The sequence below is a fragment of the Puma concolor genome, chromosome A3, assembly GCF_028749965.1.
Source record: "Puma concolor isolate L17-30 chromosome A3, mPumCon1.1.hap2, whole genome shotgun sequence".
Taxonomy (NCBI): domain Eukaryota; kingdom Metazoa; phylum Chordata; class Mammalia; order Carnivora; family Felidae; genus Puma; species Puma concolor.
In genome coordinates, this window is record NC_141669.1 from 116,937,242 (window position 1) to 116,960,480 (window position 23,239).

Genomic DNA, 23,239 nt, shown 5'->3' on the forward strand with positions numbered 1-23,239 from the left:
CAGGTCCTGACATATAATAGGAACTCTGTAAATGTCAGCTACATGGCTCAGGGCTCATCCACCTTCAAACATGAGCACAAAAGACTGTAGGCATTACTATCTGATTTTTTAGGTGAAGAAACTATTGCTTGGAGAGGTACAGTGACTAGCTTGAGGTAATCAGGAAATGGCACTGCCAGGATAAAAATCTAGTCCCAATTTTATATGGCCAAGTCTTCAGCTACAGTTTGGAATAATGGTTTTATAAATTAAGTTTCTCCATTCTGCTCTATTTCTTCAAGAGCTACTGTGGTAAGTGGGAATGTGAATGACTCAGTATAGTTTCAGGTGGTTACTCTGCTTCAACCACAGCAGCTGTGCTTTTCTGGTTTATTTGAATAAAAGGTCCTAAAGCAGAAAAAGTTTGAAAGCCACTAATGTAGTGATAAGAGCACTGGACTAGGAGTTAAATCCGTGATATTAGTCTATTTCTACTTGACCCTGGGTAAACTGCTTCCTTTCTGTCAGCTTCAGTTTCTTCAGCTTTAAATGAGAGAGTACACTCAATTCTAATATTTTGTGATTCACAGAATGTTGAGTTCATTCTCTAAAGAAGAAATCTCAGTCTTACTAGAAAAGTTAACAAATAATTTATAACTCTCTCAAATTCTAAATATCTAAAAACACATATTCTTCCACATATTCTTCAGATTCCACATAAACACAAAGAACTCTCGGCTCAGATTCTCAGCCTCATAGAAAATGGGTGGCAATTGGAAAGCTACATACTCCATTATACTATAAACATTCTGAAGATAAAAAACATTTTATTCATTTCTTTTTTTTAAATTTTATCTTCTTTATTTTATTTTTTTAAAAACAAAAATTTTTTAATGTTGATTTATTTTTGAGAGACAGAGACAGAGTGTGAGTTGGGGAGGGATAAAGAGAGAGGGAAACACAGAATCTAAAGCAGGCTTGAGGCTCTGAGCTGTCAGCACAGAGCCTGATGAGGGGCTCAAACCCATGAACCGCCAAGATCATGACCTGAGCGATGCTTAACTGACTGAGCCACCCAGGCGCCCCTATTTTATTCACTTCTATCTCCAACACTTTGAGCAGAGTCTGTCCTACAATAAGAACTCAACAAATGTTTGCTGCACAGCTCAGTGCTCATCTATCTACATTTAAGCATGAGCCCATGCTCTGCGATTCTACCTTCCTGAGTGATTTAAATCTTATTTTCTTAAATCAGTAAACAGTGATGTGTCAGGAACCCCCACCTATTTTGCAAAACTCAAACGATCATACATTAGCAGATAAAGGGAAAAAGGAAACCAGTAAAATGTCATATAACTGAGTGGGAGATCTCACCTGGACCACCTGCCATGGGAAATGTCGCCTCCATCCTAACTGAATTTCCGGCTCCCATGGGTCCATTCATTCTCACATCTTGGCTTCGGTTCTGAGCCAAAGCCAGGTTGATAGCACCTTCCCCTGAAAAAATGACAGGTTACAAGAAGGAAACCATCAGAATAAGATGCAAATGTTTTTTAAAAACAAGTACACAAAAACTTTAGTTTTCTGTGTTTTTAAAGAACTATGGTAAGTTTACCAACCACACAAAAGGGAGGTTCAATACTATATAGGTCTTTCTTCAACTTCACTTGAGTAAGTTTACTTACATGAAGCACAAGGAAAACATAATCAATCCTCACAATACAGCAGATGGACAATCATTAATGATGTATGGTGTCAGGAGAGAGTTTGTAACTCTGAGTGACTATTTTCAACTAGCTCATAGTGTGTGCATGTGTGTGTACATGTCCATGTGTGCAAGAAGGAATTAAATGTTCTCAGAAACTCTCAAACTCCTAGATTACCTTTTGGGAAGTTATGACCAGAAGGTAGAGAAAAGAGTAAGTTTAATGGAGAAAGAACATATGATGGTATAGGGACACTGTAGTATTTGTGAGCAAAATCCCATTTCCCTTTCAACTAGTGCAGCATAAACAGATATCCATTAGAGATATTTATGCAATGACGAGTAGATAGATTGCTACTAATCTACTTTTGCAGCATCTAATTATAAGACCAACACTCATATGAAGTTTTTAATGCTTACAAAATTTTATCTCATCTGAACCTCACAATACCCTGGTAGGTAACATCTAGAAGTGTTCCAACTTATTAGACCCTAAACTTAGAGGTAACTTACTTAAATTTTACTTGGTTTAATGATAAAAAGAAACAAATTTCAGGAGACTTCCTGCGCTTAATCCAAAATTTTGACTATTGTTACTGTGGATGATAGCACCACCATGTGGACAGATAGAAGTATAGCTAACCAGTGGCTAAGAAGGTCAAAGGCAGCATTCTTTGGCATCCTTCCTTATGTACTGTAGGGTTCTGGATTACAGAGCCAGATGATAAAGTAGGAAGCTAATGAGGACACAGTAGTTTCCTGTCTTATCACTGATAAGTCACCCTTCTGTATTAAGTATTTCCACCAGGCAGGTAGGCTGGTTGGTCACAGGGAACAAACATCCTACTAATAAGGGACTGATTACCAGGGTTACAAGATGCTCTAAACTGTTTGCCTCTGGGAGTTAGGAATAAAAGAAAAAGAGAATACAGACCTTGAAGGTTTCCAATAAAAGGAAGAAACTATTAATATACCAAACTTAAGACATTCTTTTTAAAAAAAAATTTAATGTGTATTTATTTTTGAGTGAGAGAGAGAGAGAGAGACAAAGCACGAGTGGGGGAGGGGCAAAAGAAAGGGAGACACAGAATCCCAAGCAGGCTCCAGGCTCCGAGCTGTCAGCACAGAAACCAATGCAAGGCTCGAACTCACAAACCTGGAGATCATGACCTGAGCCAAAAATGGACGCTTAACCAACTGAGCCACCCAGGCTCCCCACTAAGACATTCTAAACAGAAAGAGTATTTATTCTTGAAATGGACATGAGATTATTTCAGTTCTCTGCTTAAAACTGTTCCAATGCTTCCTACTGTTGTAGAAATAAAAGCCAAACTCCTTAACAGGGTATAAAAGGCCTTAGTAATCTATCTAGTCCAGTGCTGTTCAACAGAAATATGAGTCACACATATAATTTTAATTTTTCTAGAAGCCACAGTGAAAAGATAAACAAAAAAACAAAAAAACAAACCCCAGGTGAAATTAATTGTAATATACTTTATTTGACTCAATATATCCATGCTATATCAATATAGCACATGTCAGTTTGAACTAGCCACATATGCTCAACAGCCATACGTGGTTTGTGGCTACCATATTTAAGAGCTCAGATGTGGCTCTTGCCTACTGCTCTAACCTCAACTCACACTATATTCTCCTTCAATAATAAGGATTCAGCCTCAGTGGCATTTTAAAAAATTTCTTAAGCACACAAAGTTGCTTCTCACCTCAAGGCCTTTGCACATACAGTATGTGCAAATAGTTGCCTCTAATAGTTCTACTCTCTTCACATGAGCCTCCAACTTCTCAGTGTTCATGTAATCTTAAGTGTCACAGGCTCCAAAAGACCTCCTCCAACTGTCTTATCCAAGGGTTGGTCACCCTTATCAGAACATCATGTTCTTCCTTTTTTTAATGTTTATTTATTTGGGGGGGGGGGGAGAGAGAGAGGGAGACACAGAATCCAAAGCAGCCTCCAGACTCTGAGCTGTCAGCATGGAGCCCGACGCAGGGCCTGAACTCACAAACCGTGATACCATGACCTGAGCCAAAGTCGGATGCTTAACTGACTGAGCCTCCCAGGCACCCCAGAATATCATGTTATTTCTTCAGGGCACATCCCATGTAATGACTTACTCATTCACTTGTTTTATTGTCTGCCTCATCCATTACTATACAAGGATAACCATGAATCTGCCCTGGTTCCTTTATATCTTTTGTTCTGGGGTAGTTATTAATAGCACCCCTTTGGGGTGCCTGGGTAGTTCAGTTGGTTGAGCATCCAGCTTCAGCTCAGGTCATGATCTTGCGGTCCGTGAATTCGAGCCCGCATCGGGCTCTGTGCTGACAGCTCAGAGCCTGAAGCCTGTTTCAGATTCTGTGTCTCCCTCTCTCTCTGACCCTCCCCCCAGTTCATGCTCTGTCTCTGTCTCAAAAGTAAATAAACGTTAAAAAAAATTAAAAAAAAAATAGCACCCCTTTTACTCTCAAAAGTGTCCTAATTTAGATGATAAATTATATGGCCACCCTAATTATATCCTTAATACAGAGAACAGTGTCTAATACATGGTAGGTACTCATTAGCTATTTGAGTATATTATGAATTGTTATCTTATAACCTTACAAAGAACTATAGGCATTTTTCCAAATGATGAATGCATTCCTGGGAAACCCCACATTCTATAAAAACTCACACTGAAAATAATAGGTTTTATGGGAAAAACAATGTTGTTAGGACTTACTCAAAATGTATGTGGCTTTGTAATCAGAGTTCTAATGAAAACATTAACTGGTGGAGGCAATATATCCAAGAACATTTACAGTGGAAATGCCCGGTTAAAGATGCTATGATAATGCAGATTCAGTAAAGCTCTGAGCCATTGGGGCTACCATTAAAGCAGACACAGGAGAAAGTGAACTTGTCACAAGCAAGAGCCATGCAAGTGCACTTGGGGTGCACTTCTGGGGAAGGTATCTAAATTCTCATCCTTAATTACCTTAAAACAGAGCTGAAAGGACTCCCACCTATGCAGCAGCTGAGTTTCTTTTTTTTTTTTCTTATAATCATCCTTCTATTCTATTTCAGCTTCCCTTGCCTTTTTTATACGAATACACACAATTCTCACATTATAGTGCTATCATTCTCCTATTTGCCAACTGCATATAAGCTAACTGGTGCCAAAGAAACACACATAAAGAACACTACAGGCTCCCAAACTCACTGATTAGGGGTCAGCAAACCACAGCCTATGGGTCCAATCTAGTCTGCTGCCTATATACTTAAGTAACATGTAACTGGAACACATCCATGTTTATTCACTTACACATTGCTTATGGCTGGTTTGCACTGCAAGTAGACTGAAATCGTTGTGACAGAGATCTTAGGGCCCACAAAGTCAAAAGAATTTATTCTCTAGCCCTTTACAGAAAAAGTTTGCAGACTTCTGCTTTAAATCACCATGAATTAATAGAGGGGACACAAAATATACTCAAAAAAGATGTCTTCCCAACTCCCTGGCCAAAACTCAAAAAAGGAAGGGTACAGGGAGTGTTCTTCTATGGAGAATAGGCTGTGCAACCTGACCTTACACCCTTGCAGCAGACACCTCTTACAACTTACAAAGGCATCAGCTTATTACCAGTTTCACAAAAGCAAAGCTGCTGCCACCACTTTCACTCCTGCCCGAATTCTGAGGGAGCACAGAGAGAGAAAAGGAGATCACCTGGGACACATATGCATACCCTAAAAGTTAAAGGACCCTTTTCTGTAATGTGATAATCACTACCATACGTGAATTTCACAATTTCTTGAAATACATGTTATCTACTTTACTTTCTTGATGGTACTTATGCTTTAATTTACGGCTATAAAGGGGAGCCAGCACCTTATCTTTTTAAAAGAACTTAGGGGAAGTAGGTCTGATTAAAAGAAGAGACTGGTGTTTCCTTTCTCCAGTGGAAAACACTACCATGTAAGTTTTCAAAGCCCTTTTAACTCACATAAATAGATAACAGACTATAAAACGTTTAGAGTTTAAGAAACCACTTATGTGTTTTCATAAAATATAAACGGCCTACATAGTGCTATGTAGCCAACAGCTGTTTTACCTCCACTCTTCCCAAAAGTTCATCCTATATCCTATAGATTGCTGTGAATTAATTTTACTTCTCTGGATCCTTTTAGACAATCGACCATTTTTCATAATAGGCTGGTTGTTGTTTAAACCTCTATTCCCTTTTTTATCAAATGATGGGATTTACCCCATTTCTCTACCTATAATCCTCTCTAAATCTTCATTTGTTTGCTGCTATTGCCCCTTTTGGGGCACAGCAACGTACAATCCTACACTGCACAAAATGTGTCTCACTCCTGCATATGAAATATTAACCTTTTTGGCTGCCAAGGTTTTGTGGCGGATTTAGGCTCTAAGCAAACACGGAGTTAGGAAGGTTTGGCCCACCGGTAGAAGGAAAGGCTGAAATCCCTGGTTGCCACTATGTCTGCATCAATACAGGAGGGGAAGAAAGGTTCTAGTTCACGGGGCCTCCAAAGATAGAACCTCCTCTGTGCTTCCCCCTTCCTGGTACTTCTCTCTCACAGGTTTGTCTCCCTCACCAAGATCAGGAAATTCTTTTGAGCTTATAACAGCAAGGACCATATTATAGTTATCACTGTATTCCAAGTGCTAAAGCAAAGTGATGCTATTATGTGTGTGCTTCCCTTGCCTTCATTCAACATATGTTTACTCAGGAAACTAACACGTTCCAGGAAAACAGAACTACAACAGTGAGCAAAACCAGACATGGTCTCTGCCCTACTGGAGCTTGCAATCTAGGAGAGAATAAAACAATAATGAAACAATTGCTCTGATGAAAGTGTGACATAAATGATCTAAGGACAAAAACCAGACTTTTATGACAGCATATAACAAAGGACTCTGAATTAGTCAAGGAGTTCAGAAAATATATCCTCAAGAAGATTTAAGCTAATACGTGAAGGCTGAGTAGGTGTTAACTAAGGAAGGGGGAATTGGTAAGGGACAATATTCCATATAGAGAATACATAAATGCAAAGGGCCCATGGCAGGAGGAAGAAACGCATATTCAAGGAACCAGAAGAAAGCTGGAGAGGCTGGAATAGACAGCAAGGAGGAGGGTTGGATGAGTTAAGATTGGATGAGAAAGGTAGAGTAGAGGTCAGACCACACAAGTTCCATGAGGTTAGAGTAAGAAGTTTGGTCTTTATTCTGTGAATAACAGCAAGCCAAAGCAGGGGTTTTAAGCTGGATACTGTGTGTGTGTGTTTGTGTGTGTGTGTGTGTGCGTGCGTGCGTGTGTGTGTGTGTGTGTGTGTGTGTATGTGTGTGTGTATTTTCATTTTGAAAAGACCATTCTGGCAAAATATTTGAAAAATGAATACTGCTACGAAAAGGACTATTTAGGGCCTCCTAATCTCTGTTAGATGACTAAAGAAATAAATACTAAAGCTTATTTGGTAGACAGAAGCAAATGAAATTAGATATTCCTTAAACAACAGATAAGTTAAAGGGCACCTTCATGGCTCAGTTGGTTAAGCACCTGACTCTTTGATTTCAGCTCAGGTCGTGATCTCACACTTTGTGAGTTCAAGCCCCGTTCTGGGCTCCACGCTAACAGTGCAGAGACTGCTTGGGATTCTCTCTCTCTCTCCCTGTCTCTCTGCCTCTCCACTGCTGATGCTCTCTCTCTTCAAATAAATAAATAAACTTAAAAAAAAAAAAAAAGACAAATCAGTTCCTGGTCAGGGTGCCAATAAAATCCAAATCTGACAGACAGACAAAATGAGCCAAGGGAATGGAGTCTGAAGCTATGGATGTGGAACCATCACCCAGACAAGAGCCTCAATCCCTCCTTACCCTAAGGTGTGGCAATAGGAAGTACAGGTTACGTGAGTTACTTGGCATTCTGAAACAGGAGGGGAACAGACAAAGCAGCAAAGAAAATCATGCTACATTCTACTGTTGTTATGATCTGGGTCCAGATAGGCACCTTCAATCTGAACGGAGAGAATCCCCAGATCCCGAAGCTGCTGGTTGTTGCTCTGAGCCAGGATCCGTAGCCGCTCCGCTGCTTCCCGGGGGATGTTGAATGTCACACGCACGCTGTTCCAGGGCTCCACCTTCTGTACCTTTAGCTTGCTGGATTCTTGGTCATGAAAGAAAGTGAATAATATTAGTAATCTTTTAACCACCAGAAGACATGGAACAAACAAAACTAACCAAAAGCAAAAGAACAAGGCAGAGCATTGCCTTGGAGTAGCTGTGAGAACTTAGTCTTTGGCATTAGATAGACTTCAAATCTAATTCCAGTTTTAGCACTTAGCACCTGAGTGGCCATGAACAAATTATTCAACCTTTCTGAAACTTACCTTTCTCTTCTTTAAAACCATGAAAAAACTATTTCATGAGAATGTGAGTACTAAATGAGAAAATATATGCCAAAAACCTAGCACAGGCCCTGATATACACACATGCAGTAAATACATGGAAAGCAGTAAGATGGAGTAAGGATTATAAGAGAGAGAAAGAGAGAGACAAGTTTAAATGAATAGACTAAGGTCTATTTCTGGATTCCATTCAATACATGTGAACTGGCATCATGAGAATATTTAAGTCTCACATTTCATTGAAATTCTATAAATACAAAAATACAGTATGCAGACTATGCCAGTTCATAGTCCTATTTAAATATTAACTAGTGGGGCGCCTGGGTGGCGCAGTCGGTTAAGCGTCCGACTTCAGCCAGGTCACGATCTTGCCGTCCGCGAGTTCGAGCCCCGCGTCAGGCTCTGGGCTGATGGCTCAGAGCCTGGAGCCTGTTTCCGATTCTGTGTCTCCCTCTCTCTCTGCCCCTCCCCCGTTCATGCTCTGTCCCTCTCTGTCGCAAAAATAAATAAACGTTGAAAAAAAAAATTAAAAATAAATAAATAAATAAATAAATATTAACTAGTATTGGGGCACCTGAGTGGCTCAGTTGGTTAGGCTTCCAACTGATCTCAGCTCAGGTCATGATCTCAGGGTTGTGAGTTTGAGCCCCATGTTGGGCTCCACACTAGGCATGGAGCCTACTTAAAAATAAATAAATAAACAAACAAACAAATAATGAGTATCTCTGTACAAGATATTCACAAAGACAAGAAGAAGATATTTCTTCCAGTGTCCCATAAATCCTTCAATTTAAGAAGGAGGCTTTTTTTGTCTTTGATTTTAAAGTTTTTCCTGCTTTAAAAAATTTTATTTTTTTTTAACATTTATTTATTAATGAGAGAGAGAGACAGAGCATGAGCAGGGGAGGGGCAGAGAGAGAGGGAGACACAGAATCTGAAGCTGGCTCCAGGCTCCGACTGTCAGCACAGAGCCCGACACAGGGCTCGACCTCACAAACCATGAGATCACGACCTGAGCCAAAGTTGGTATTAACCGACTGAGCCACCCAGGCGCCCCAATTTTTTCCTGCTTTAAATAAGAGTATAATTTTCACTGAAGCATACTGCTCTGAAGGGAAAAACAATATAATTTGACAACAAAGCTTCAGTTAGGATATGAAAACCCTGCATTTCAGCAAGTCTGAAAAGTCAATGCAAACTTCAGGACATGTTTTTAAAAGAAGGTACAAAAGTTTAACTGAGGAGGTTAAATGTTTTACAGATGAAAAACAAATCCCAGACCCAGTTAACTCATAAAAAAATTTTTTTCTCAATAACCCCAGGCAAAATAATTTTCCCTTTTGTTATGAACTTGGCTAAATTAAGTCTTTGGTATCCTCTATTTATGCGTTCCAGTATCAAGAAAATGGGTCATATGGGCATATGTGTTGTCAAAATCAGATATATCTATAGATAAAGTGCCTACATGTTGCCTAAAGCCCCTTCCACCTCCAAAACCACTACACATTGAAAGTTAATTTAACCAGACATGGAGTTCACTTGTTCTAATGTGGATATAAAAGACCACTTGCTAACCGCAGTAAGATAATACAATTATAGAACTTAAGAAAAGATTAGGCAATATTTAGTCCAAGTCTATTTTACATGTGAGGAAGCTGAGGCCAAGAAAGGCTAAGTGATCTGCCTAGAATCCTGTGGTCTAACCTAGCAGCACCAGAGATGGGACTAACACCCAGCTCTGATTCTCAGGTCAATTTCCTTTCCATGACACTTATGCCTCCAAAAAGCAAAAGGTAGGAAGCGAGGGATCCTAGTTCCAGAGTATATATGCCCAATCTAAAGAGTACCAATATCTCATTCAAAGTCTAGACATACATCAAAATTGCTTATGGTATTATCTATTTATGATATGGGTGTAGAAAAATCCTGTTTATAACATGGTTATATTTATCAAAAGTTTTTTTAACTTCCATCATACTTGACATTTGACTTAAAATACTTGTGGACCAAGAATACAATCTGATAACACCATAAATCTGGGTTTGGCAATTTATTTGAAAGCCATAAACAAACTGATTCAGCTATCCATCCATATTTTATTTTTTTATTTTATTTTATTTTTTTATTTTAATTTTTTAATGTAAGTTCTACACCCAAAGTAGGGGATTAACTTATGACTTGGAGATTAAGAGTTGCATGCTCTAAGGGCGTCTGAATGGCTCAGTCAGTTAAGTGTCCAACTTTGGCTAAGGTCATGATCTACAGTTTGTGAGTTTGAGCCCCACATGGGGCTCTGTGCTGACCGCTCAGAGCCTAGAGCTGCTTCAGATTCTGTGTCTCCCTCTCTCTCCACCCCTCCCCGCTTGTGCTCTGTCTCTCTCAAAAATAAATAAACATTTTAAAAAATTTAAAAAAAAAAGTTGCATGCTCTACCAACTGAGCCAGCCAGGCACCCCTGATTCAGCAATCTCAAACAAGAAAAAATGGGGGTAATTATAAGAGCAATAAACACTTTTGTGCTCACTGACACTCTTATCTCTGTGTAATATGATATATTAGGACTATAAAAATTTAATTTCATGTATGCTGCTCTAATCTGGAAAAGGTCTTGTAATATATTGTGAATAAGACTAGAGTGACAATGATGTTAATAACTGTAAGTTTAACATATAAAATTCTCTAATACTATTCTTTACATGGTATAAAAAAGCCCTTGAGAAAATGACATCAAATCTCAAAAAAAAAAAAAAAAAAACCAAAAAACCACCAAGCCTAAAAAAATTAGTAAGATCTAGGCTTTGTACTATGTCTGATGAGATTAGATAAGTGTGCTAACCAAAAATGATGTAGAACCTCTAACCAAGTTTCAAAAACACAAATGCCTACAAGACCTAGACAGGTAATCCAAGTGTATGAAGAGGCCAGATGGGAACTATCTGAGATGAGGGCCTGCCCTCAATAGCAGCTGCTCCTCAGCACTGCCCGGGACAAGGAGAGAGTTCAATGTTATCAAATCTTTCCATTTTTAGAGTTAAATCCAAAATCTGGATTTGTATGCAAAATATTTCAATTTTTAAAGCATTGGCGATGAAATTCAAACATCAAAACAAACAAAACTAAAGCAGAGCCATAACACATGGTTGCAGGCTGGATCCAACAGGTTGCCAGTTGGCAGCCTGATCTAAAATTTAGGAAGACAAGGGGCACCTGGGTGGCTCAGTCGGTTAAGCATCTGACTTCAGCTCAGGTCATGATCTCCTGGTTTATGGGTTGGAGCCCTGCATTTGGGGCTCTGTGTTGACAGCTCAGAGTCTGGAGCCGGCTTCAGATTCTCTGTCTCCCTCTCTCTGCCCCTCCCCATCTTGCCTTCTGTCTCTCTCTCAAAAGTGAACATTAAAAAATAAGAAATAAATAAAATTCAGGAAGGCAAATTTCAAGTACATTTTAAGTAGAACCATGAAGTAAGATTTTTCTAAGCTTTTAGGGGCCTTTAAGATCCAGTCTAACCTCTTCATTTTGTAGGTAAGGAAACTAAAGACCAGAGAGTTAAAAACAAGAAATAAAATTGGGTCTTGAGCAGATAATTTAAGGATTACTATGTTAAACAATACCTTATTATGTTCAGTTTCTCCATGTACTTAAAAGAAACACAACAGCATTTCTATTAAAAGAAAAAATTCTAGGGGCACGTGGGGGGCTCAGTGGGTTAAAGCATCTGACTCTTGATTTTGGCTCAGGTCATCATCTCATGGTTTGTGAGTTCAAGCCCCACACTGGGTCTCTCTGCTGTCAGCTTGGGATTCTCTCTCTCCCTCTTTCTCTACCCCTCCCCTACTCATGTGCACATACTCTTTCTTTCACAAATAAACATTTAAGGGGCACCGGGATGGCTCAGTCGGTTAAGCATCCGACTTTGGCTCAGGTCATAATCTCATGGTTCGTGGGTTCAAGCCCCGCATCGGGCTCTGTGCGGACAGCTCAGAGCCTGGAGCCTGTTTCAGATTCTGTGTCTCCCTCTCTGTCTGCCCCTCCCCCACTCGCACTTGGTCTCCCTCTGTCTCAAAAATAAACATTAAAAAAAATGTTTAATTCTCTCTTTAAAAAAAATAATAAAATAAACATTAAAAAAATTCTAGCTCTCTGATTCCAAGCTGTATTACAAAGCTATAAAAAAATTAAAAAAAAAAGGGGGGGGGGCACCTGGGTGGCTCAACTGGTTGAGCATCCAACTTCAGCTCAGGTCATGATCTCACAGCTTCTGAGTTTGAGTGAGTGGGAGAGGAGGGAATAGAAGCAAAAGGTATAGTCTATGGGGCCCCTGGGTGGTTTAGCTGGTTAAGCATCCGACTTCAGTTCGGGTCATGATCTCACAGTCTGTGGGTTCAAGCCCCACATTGGGCTCTGTGCTGGGGTTCAGAGCCTGGAGCCTGCTTTGGATTCTGTGTCTCCCTCTCTCTCTGCCCCTAACCCACTCGCATGGTCTCTGTCTCTCTCAAAAATAAACATTAAAAGAAAAAAATCAGAGCTATAGTAACCATAACAGTATGGTATTGGCATAAAAACACATAGATCAATGGAACAGAACAGAGAGCCTAGAAATAAACCCACACGTATATGGTCAATTAATTTACAACAGAGGAGCCAAGAAAACACAATGGGGAAAGGACAGTCTCTTCAATAAATGATGCTGGGGAAACCAGACAGCCATATGCAAAGGAATGAAACTGGATTACTATCTTACACCATACACAAAAGTTAACTCAAAATGGATTAAAGACTTAATGTAAGACCTGAAACCATAAAATTCCTAGAAGAAAACAGGTGGTAAGCTCCTTAACATTGGTCTTGGCAATGATTTTTTTCAATGTGACACAAAAGGCAAAGGCAACAAAAACAAACAAGTGGAACTATATCAAACTAAAAACCTTCTGCACAGCAAAGGAAACCATCAACAAAATGAAAAGGCAACATATTGAATGTGATAAAATATTTGCAAATCATGTATCTGATAAGGAATATCTAAAGAACTCATACAACTTGATTATAAAATTCCAAACAATCTCAAAAAATGGGCAGAAGATCTAAACAGACTTTTTTCCAAAGAAGACATACAGATGGGTTCACTGTCCCCTAATGTCACTAATCATTAGGGGAATGCAAATCAAAACCACAATGAGATATCACCTTACATCTGTTAGAATGGCTATTACTGGGGTACCTGGGTAGCTCAGTTGGTTAAGCATCCAACTTCAGCTCAGGTCACAATCTCACAGTTCATGAGTTTGACCCTGCATTGGACTCTGTGCTGACAGCTTGGAGCCTGCTTCAGATTCTGTGTCTCCCTCTCTCTCTGCCCTCCCCTGCTTCCATTCTGTGTGTGTGTGTGTCTCTCTCTCAAAAAAAAATAAATATTTAAAAAATTTTACAATGGCTATTATTAACAAAACAAAAAATAACAAGTGTTGGCAAGGACGTAGAGAAAGAGGAACACTTATGCACTGTTAGTGAGAATATAAACTGATGCAGCCACTGTGGAAAACATATGGAGGTTCCTCAAAAATTAAAAATAAAACTACCATATGATATAGCAATTCCACTTCTGAATGTTTATCTGAAAACAAAAACACTGACTCAAAAAGATTATCTGCACCCCCATGTTCACTGCAGCATTATTTAAAGAACAATGACATGGTAACAACCTAAGTGTCCACAGATGTATGAATGCATGAATGAACAAAAAAATCATGGTATGTATATACATGGTATGTATATACATATAATGGAGCATTATTCAGCCATAAAAAAGAATATTGCCATTTATAAGAAATATGGATGGACCTTGAGGGCATTATGCTAAAGTGAATTAAGTAGCCAGAAGAAGACAAATACTGTATGATCTCACAGACATGTGGAATCTTAAAAAACAAGACAAAACAAAACCAATAACACCAAGCTCATAGATACAGGGAACAGACTGGTAGCTGACAGGGGACAGGACAGGGAGTGGGGGTGGAGGTGAAATGGGTAAAGGGGGTCAAAAGATACAAAGTTTCAGTTATTGTCACAGGGATATAACATACAGCAAGTAACCATAGTTAGTAATACTCTATGGCATATTTGCAAGTTGCTAAGAGAGTATATCTTAAAAGTTCTCATTGCAGGGGCATCTGGGTGGCTCAGTCGGTTAGGTGTCTGACTTTAGCTCAGGTCATAAACTCATGGTTCGCGAGTTCAAGACCCTCACTGGGCTCTCTGCTGTCAGTGCAGAGCCTGCTTCAGATCCTCTGTCCCCCTCTCTCTCTGCCCCTCCCCTGTTTGCGCTCTTTCAAAAATAAATAAAAACATTAAAAAAAATTCTCATCACAACAAAACTGTCACTATGTATGGTGACAGATGTTAACTAGATTGTGGTGGGTGATCATTTCACAATATATACAAATATGGAATGGTAAGTTATACACCTGAAACTAATGTAATGTTATATGTCCACTATACCTCCATAAAAAAAAAATTCTAAAATTCCAATTCTGCACTTAAAATCAGCCTTTCAATCCAGTATGGCAAAGTTTTACTTCGTAAAACTCAAGACAATCACAGAAGAGCAAACATTTTTTTAAAAAAGTAACAAGAAGAGGGGCACCGGGGTGGTTCAGTAGATTAAGCATCCAACTCTTGATTTCGGCCCAGGTCATGACCTCACAGTTTTGAGATTGAGCCCCGCACTAAGCCTGCTTAACATATTCTCTCTCTTTCTCTTTCCGCCCCTCCCCCACTGGCATGTGCTCACTCTCTCCCCCCCCCAAAAAAAAAGAAAAAGAAAAAATAATTAAACTAATTTTAAAAATAATTAAATAATAAATAAATTACCCATGTGTAACAAATTGGGCACATTCTCCAATATTGTGTCCAATTTCCATTTGAAGTCTTTATCACCTATATTTCCTTTGAAGGCCACAAATATTGTGGAATCCTCCAAAATACTATCACTTTTTGTGTCATCATCTTCTAGTCCAGAATCAAAATCCATCTCTGAATCTTCCACTGATGATGAACACAAGGAAGTATAGATGTCTTCTAAGTTTGGGAGGTCATCCAAAACCATGGTGAATATTATTCCAGTAGCATATGCCAAATGGAGAATAAGCAAACCTTTGAAAAGAGAAGATACAAAAAGGGTGTTACAATGCATAATTATACAATCAACAATGTATAATCCATTGGTCTGTAAAAACTATAATTTATATCCCAAGTAGTAAGAAAGCACACTATAAACATTAAGAAATTACAGAGAGGATAAACTAAGATAGTCTACAATAATTAGTTCTTAAAAATACTTGAAATAAAAATTCACCAGTTTTAAATAAAGTTCCTTTTATTACATTATAATGTTTATGTCTATTATGTCAGGCTACCTAGAATACAGGGAGGAGGGAACAAGCAATCACAAGAAAATAAAACAAGTTATATTTTGAAAATTAATTTATATAAGCCTTTGACCCCACAGAGCAAAGGGCTCTCCAATACTCCCCTTATTCCTGTTCTGACAAAAGTTTCAGAGGAGCCAAGGTTTCTAAAGCCATTCTCTTTTTCTAACCTGCAAAGCAAAGCTTGACCCAACTAAAAACATCTGGAGGACTATCTAAAATCCTAAAGTCTTGAGGACCCTTTAAAATAACTTTAGGGGCACCTTGGTGGCTCAGTCGGTTAAGCGTCTGACTTCAGTTCTGGTCATGATCTCATGGTTCATGGGTTCAAGCCCCACATCAGGTTCTGCGTCTCCCTCTCTCTCTGCCCCTCCCCTGCTTGTGTGCATGCACGCTCTCTCTCAAAAATAAATAAACTTTAAAAAATAAATAAAATAACTTAAAGCATTATTAATAGTTATATGGCTAAAAATAATAATTTAGAAACAAAACAATAAAACATTTTTAAATACTTTTAGGAAAGGAAAATAAGCAGTTAACACATGTTTATAGAAAGAAAGAACTGTGTCCAGGACAGAACTAAATTACTTTTCAACTTTTAGATCTAGAGAAGTCACATTATCTGTTATTTTCAGTTATGCTGTCTATCAAAGAATACATGTATTAACAATCACACCATGTGGCCATTTTCTCCATTAGCGTTGGGACTGAAGATCACTTCTTAACCCAAAAGTGAGTGAACATTCATTTTTTAGCATCTGTGTTAAGCCAGAATGACATGGATACATAAGAACCTCACACAACTCTTCTAATTTAAAAACATTCCTTATAGAATTACAACTATGTGTTTTTTTTAAAGATAGATAAGAAAAAAAGGGCTGAAAATAAATTCACTAAAATGCAAACAGTGATTGTACTAGGCTGGTAAATTTTCTTTTCCTATTTTCCAAATATGCTACAAGTCATTTAGGGACATGCAAAGCTAAATATGCTGTAATAGGTTATAATACCAGTATAAATGGAAAAAAATTATCAACTTTTAAAAACTGTTTAACTTTTCTTTTTTTTTAATGTTTAAATATAACATACTTTTATTGAGTTACTTCTTTGACATTTCATTTAGGATTTACATGCAATAATCATTTTTTTAAATTTGTTTTTAATGTTTTATTATTTATTTTTGAGAGAGAGAAAGAGAGAGAGAGAGAGAGGCAGAGTGTGAGCCAGGGAGGGGGCAGAGAGAGAGGGAGACACAGAATCCGAAGCAAGCTCCAGGCTCTGAGCTGTCAGCACGGAGCCGGATGCTCGAACCCATGAACCGTGAGATCATGACCTGAGCCGAAGTCAGACACTTAAGCGACTGAGCCACCCAGGTGTCCCATGCAAGAATCGTTTTTTATTCTTTCCTAAATACTAAATATTTTACCTCAAATTCACACTAGCATATCAGTTCTGCAAAGAGATGCCTACAAACCGATCTACTGGCTTAGGTATAGGATAGAGTTGTTGGGTTTTTATAGGGTGATTTCTAAAACTATTTTGGCAGTATATCACTAATTCGATAAGCTATCATGTTGTAAAACTCTGGTAAAAGCAAAATACTATATGGTTTTATTTGCCCATGTTAAAGACGGAAGTCCAGCATATCTACATCAATAATAATAATAATAATAAAACAGAAAATACACATTAAGCATCTACATACCTTACTTCTCATTCCTAATATGTTGGAGTATATAAAATACCCCCCAACTTTATACATTTTTCTAACAAAGTGGATACTCATATAGCAAATTTAAATCACAATTTTAATCTTTTTGTCAGTTGTAGAATAAATAATTTAATTTTAAGGCAAATTTATCTAAAATATTTAAAATATGATCAATTGAATAATCAGGTTATTGGATGATTTAAAAGTGCACAAAAACAAAAAATACTACTACTTTACCATTCCATGAGGCAGAACCGTAACAAAAGTCTTTAAAACTGGACTTTTATAATTGTCAGATTATGGATAATGGATATAATTGTCAGATATTAAAAAAATGGAAAACTTACAGGATAGAATATAGAAAACTTATAGAATATAGCACTTAGATTCAGTTATTCATTCTAATAACTATTATCTAGTTCAGGGAACTTATATTAATATTCATATTCTTTCCACTCATTTCAGCCTTTTAGATATCAAAGTCATGATACATAGATGCAAACAGGTTCCCCTACTCCATTTATTCTGAACAGTTTGTTTTTCTTGTTGGCAGCTTTTACAATGAGGGAAAAAGGAAATTACAAATTAGATCTCTCATTCAGTGAAATTTCTGTTTAGTCTACTACTAAAAATTCTACTCTTTTAGTAAATCTCCTTCCATCTAGTTTCAAATACATGTTTATCCCAAGTTCTGAATTTTGGTTGTTATTCTAATTAATAGAAGGGTGTGTATTTTATTTTAAGACTTTTCTATTTTTTTTTTTAATGTTTATTTATTTTTGAGAGAGACAGAGACAGAATGAGAGTGGGTTAGGGGCAGAGAGAGAGGGAGACACAGAATCCGAAGCAGGCTCCAGGCTCTGAGCTGTCAGCACAGAGCCCGACGCAGGGCTTGAACTCACGAGCTGTGAGATCATGACCTGAGCCAAAGTCAGACGCTCAACCGACTGAGCCACCCAGGCACCCCTATTTTATTTTTTTAATTAATAATTTATTTATTTTTAAATTTACATCCAAGTTAGTTAGCATATGGTTCAACAATGATTTCAGCAGTAGATTCCTTAATGCCCCTTATCCATTTAGCCCATTCCCCCTCCCACAACCCTTCCAGCAACCCTCTGTTCTCCACATTTAAGAGTCTCTTATGTTTTGTCCCCCTCCCTGTTGTTATATTATTTTTGCTTCCTTTCCCTTATGTTCATCTGTTTTGTATCTTAAAGTCCTAATATGAATGAAGTCATATGATATTTGTCTTTCTCCGACTAATTTCATTTAGCATCATAATACGCTCCAGTTCCATCCACTTAGTTGTAATTGGCAAGATTTCATTCTTTTTGATTGCCAAGCAATACCATTGTATATATATACAACACCTTTATTCATTCATCCATCGATGGACATTTGGGCTCTTTCCATACTTTGGCAGTTGTTGATAGTACTGCTATAAACATTGGGGTGCATGTGTCCCTTCGAAACAGCACACCTGTATCCCTTGGATAAACACCTAGTAGTACAATTGCTGGGTCGTATGGTAGTTCTATTTTTAGTTTCTTGAGGTAACTCCATACTGTTTTCCAGAGTGGCTGCACCAGTTTGTATTCCCTCTTTTTCTTTTTTAAACAGTCAATTAAATTTCAAGAACAAAGAATTTCTAAAAACCAATTTAAGCAATCTTAGGGGGAAAAATTCCTCTGTTGTAAGTAAACATGAAAACAATAAAACAACAACAACAAAAAAACTTACGTTTGAGCAAAGCACCTTTTCTAGTACTGTGACTGTTACAAAGGAATAGTGTGACTTGGGTGGTTAAGAAACAACAGCATTCAGAAAATCCCTTATAAATACCATTGCCTTTAGTCAACTGCCATCTGCTCCTTACAGATTTTAAAGAACTTTAGAGGTAAATAAACAAGACTGAAAAAGACTTTAGGGCTTAAAAGCTGTTACTCATCAGGAAAACAACTGATTGCTGAGACTGCCTGAAATACTAGAGCTATTTAATAGCTACTCCCCAGTTGGAACAACTACAAGAAAAGAATTTAAAATTTAAGAAGTGTTTTCCAAAAGAAATCTTTTACTGGAAAGAAAGAGATCAACTAAAAATCTGTCTTCTAAAGGGGTCATCGGTCATGTCATGAAGGCTGGCAAATCTGAATTTGGAAAACCATCTCCTGGCAGATAAAACAAATCAACTAACCCAAATTCAAGAATTACTGGTTTAAAAGTACCGTGGCACTACACAGGTGCTTAAAAAATGAAGAAATTAAAAGTAAGTAGGAAAAATTGCTGGCCTCCTCTCCAGAAACTTTTTAAAGAAGCTTCTTCCCGATAACATATTCATTGACATAACGTCCACTTAAAATCTAGTCTTTAACAAAGGATTTATAATCAAAACAATTAACTAATTTTGAGTGAAATGCAGTTCAGTGACTGCTCTTGGAGACAGAAATCATCACAGCTGACCAGTTTGAGACTCACTTGCTCATTTATGGTCATCACAAGAAAACATGTGCTGTCTCTCTGGGTTTGTTAAGATTAACCACCAGTTAATTTGCTCACCCGCCACATAATAAACTTCCAGATTATCTGTTGGTTTCACTTCTAACAGGGGCTCTTTTGATTTTTTTTTATATGAAATTTATTGTCAAATTGGTTTCCATACAACACCCAGTGCTCATCCCAACAGGTGCCCTCCTCAATACCCATCACCCACCATCACCCCCTCCCACCCCCCATCAACCCTCAGTTTGTTCTCAGTTTTTAAGTGTCTCTTATGTTTTGGCTCACTCCCTAACCTTTTTTTTTTCCCTTCCCCTCTGCCATGGTCTTCTGTTAAGTTTCTCAAGATCCACATAAGAGTGAAAACATATGGTATTTTTCTTTCTCTGTATGACTTATTTCACTTAGCATAACACTCTCCAGTTCCATCCACGTTGCTACAAAAGGCCATATTTCATTCTTTTGATCTTTTGTAAAGAACCTAAGAATAAATGTGACATCCAGGAGAATTTAAAGAGCAAGCATATTATTTATTCTACTTTTGGAAATAGATTTCCAAACTAAATAATTTAAGGGTAATATTTCAGGATAACCAAATAGCTCCAGTTGATAAAGGAAAGCTCTTTTTTAAGAAGAAAGCCAACTTAAATGTAAAAAGAATGATATCATTGGAAAAATCACAATTTTGTGATCGTTGATAAAATAATTCAGAAAAGGATCATTAATAAGGATAAAACATTATGTGAAATGTGCCAAAAATGTTTAACCTGAATATAATAAAATCTTTATACAGGAGACAGAGGTATAACTTAAATAACATCATGAGGAAATATTCAGACAAATCTAGAGTGTAGGATTTCTACAGCATAACTGGCTTGGCCTCTTCAGTAAGTCAGTTGTAATGAAGGAAGAAAGAGATGGGTGAAACTATTCTACATTAAAAGAGCTTTTAAAAATTTTTTTAAAAATCAAATGCAGTGTATGGTCCTTTATTAAGTCTTGGTTTGGAAAAAAGATGTAAAGCACATTTTTAGGATAATTAGTGAACTACCACTAATTTTGTTAGGTGTGATAACAATGGTGTTATGGTTATATAGGGCAATGTTCTGTCTAAGAGATGCATATTGAAGCATTCAGGGGTAAAACATCAGGATGCTTGTAATTTACTTTAAAATAATTGAGAGAAAAATAGATTAGGCAAATATGACAAAATTTTAATAATGATTAAATATAGGTGATTAGTATACAGGTGCTTATTATACTTTTGTTTATAGTATAATTTTATAAAATGTTTGAAATTGTTCATAATAAAAAGCTTAAAAAAAAAAAAAGGAAGAAAAAAGCAAGCATACCAGCAACATAGTGCTGCTCCAAGGTAAAACTCCACAGACATCAGGAAGGCTTAGAAGCTTACTTATGAACATCTTCCAAATCACAGTAGGGTTAAAAATAAATAAATATATTTAAACATATATATTTGTAAATATATAAATTTATATTATTTATGAATATATAAATTTATATACCTTACATATTATATATATACCCAGCTAATATGCACCAGATTTACATTTACATATGAACAGAAGGGACTGGTGCAGGTAGCTGAAAAATGGGTAGAAGATTGTTACAGGTTATTCAGAGTATCAGTTTGGCTGCCATTTGTAAAGACAAGACACTATGATCTGCATCAGAAACCACAAACTTACATACTCATAGCGGTTAGGCAGATAAAATAAGAGAAGAACACTGGATATTAAGTGTATTTACACACACTGTATGAATGATTTGGGTAACAGGAAACTCACATACCCATCTATGCTAAGCAGCTACTATCCTCTGCTCCAGCTTATTACTTTCTTTTTGGAAGGATGGGAGGAGTTGGGCAGATGTTCTGAATTTTAAGAAAAGGCTAAAATCCATATATTCAGTGAAATCTCCAGATTTTATAAAATTTTTTTTTTTTCAACGTTTATTTATTTTTGGGACAGAGAGAGACAGAGCATGAACGGGGGAGGGGCAGAGAGAGAGGGAGACACAGAATCGGAAACAGGCTCCAGACTCTGAGCCATCAGCCCAGAGCCCGACGCGGGGCTCGAACTCACGGAGCGCGAGATCGTGACCTGGCTGAAGTCGGACGCTTAACCGACTGCGCCACCCAGGCGCCCCGAAATCTCCAGATTTTAAAATAGGTTTACATTTTCGGAAAATAAAAATACTCCGTATGCCAAATGAAACACACTATAGCTGCATAAGGCCCAGTCACCAATTTTCAATTTCTACAACTCCCATGATTGACTAGTACAATGCTAGGTGTGAGTGAACTATGCTGGGTTTGGTACAGTGCTGGAATAGACCAGATATTTGAAATGCATTTAGGGGCGCCTGGGTGGCGCAGTCGGTTAAGTGTCCGACTTCAGCCAGGTCACGATCTCGCGGTCCGTGAGTTCGAGCCCCGCGTCGGGCTCTGGGCTGATGGCTCAGAGCCTGGAGCCTGTTTCCGATTCTGTGTCTCCCTCTCTCTCTGCCCCTCCCCCGTTCATGCTCTGTCTCTCTCTGTCCCAAAAAAAAAAAAAAAAAAAAAAAAGTTGAAATGCATTTAAATGTTATGATGTCCCTCCTAAGAGGTATGTGGACTCTCGAAGAGAAAGAAAAAAATAGATCAAGTTCTCAACCCCAGAGGAACAGAAGGCACTCAAACTTAGTGAATTTGGGGCTTCATTAAATATACTGATACCTTCGATAACTGGCTGAAGGACCATCTTCTCCTTTGACAAAACGCTAGATGATAAAGGAAACAGTTTTTTAATTTGCTACGTAACTTTAGTAGAGTCATTCCATTGCTTGGAATTAAGTTGAGCCTTAACCACTCTTTCACAAAAGATTTCACTCACCAAAATGTCTTTATTTTTTTATCATTTATTCAGGTCATCTTCTAAGTCCAAACAAGCTGGCATTTTTAGGGCCTGTATTTCAAAAGGCAGCAGCCAAATAAAAATTCTAAAAAAGAGAGACAAAGAGAAAGTTGCAGTATCATATAGAAATTAGAAATTACAGAGGTGACATCTTTATAACAGAAGCCAATGCAAATACAAGTTACCAAGTCAACTTAGACGTCTTTAGAGAATGTTAAAATAGAGTTTTCATTAAGTCTACAAAGAATATCTTTTTTCTGAGATCAAACCACTATTCAACAAGCATTTCAAAGAGTATAGAAGCAAACTCCAGGACATATACTGCCTTCGCTTAAGAATCATGAAACGGTGGGGGGCACCTGGGTGGCTTAGTCGGTTAAGCATCCAACTTCAGCTCAGGTCATGATCTCGTGGTTTGTGGGTTCAAGCCCCGCATCGGGCTCTGTGCTGACAGCACGAGGCCTGGAGTCTGCTTTGGATTCTGTGTCTCCCTCTCTCTCTGCCCCTTCCCCATTCATGCGTGTGCGCGCTCTCTCTCTCCCAAAAATAAAATAAAAAAACATAAAATTTTAAAAAAATTAGGGG

The 23,239-nt window shown here is 37.8% G+C and overlaps 1 protein-coding gene across 6 annotated transcripts in view; it reads right to left on the minus strand.

Annotated features, from left to right (window-relative positions):
* Positions 1-23,239, minus strand: part of NCOA6 (nuclear receptor coactivator 6) — a 108,388-nt gene that overhangs the window by 42,847 nt on the left and 42,302 nt on the right. For all 6 annotated transcript variants that reach the window (XM_086702034.1, XM_086702029.1, XM_086702032.1 and 3 more), the window contains 4 exons: positions 22,634-22,739; positions 14,973-15,254; positions 7,709-7,864; positions 1,354-1,476 (listed from right to left, as the gene is read on the minus strand). In XM_086702034.1, coding sequence (XP_086558160.1) covers positions 1,354-1,476; positions 7,709-7,864; positions 14,973-15,207 — 514 coding nt within the window. In that variant the 5' untranslated portion in view covers positions 15,208-15,254; positions 22,634-22,739. The remainder of the gene's footprint in view (positions 1-1,353; positions 1,477-7,708; positions 7,865-14,972; positions 15,255-22,633; positions 22,740-23,239) is intronic.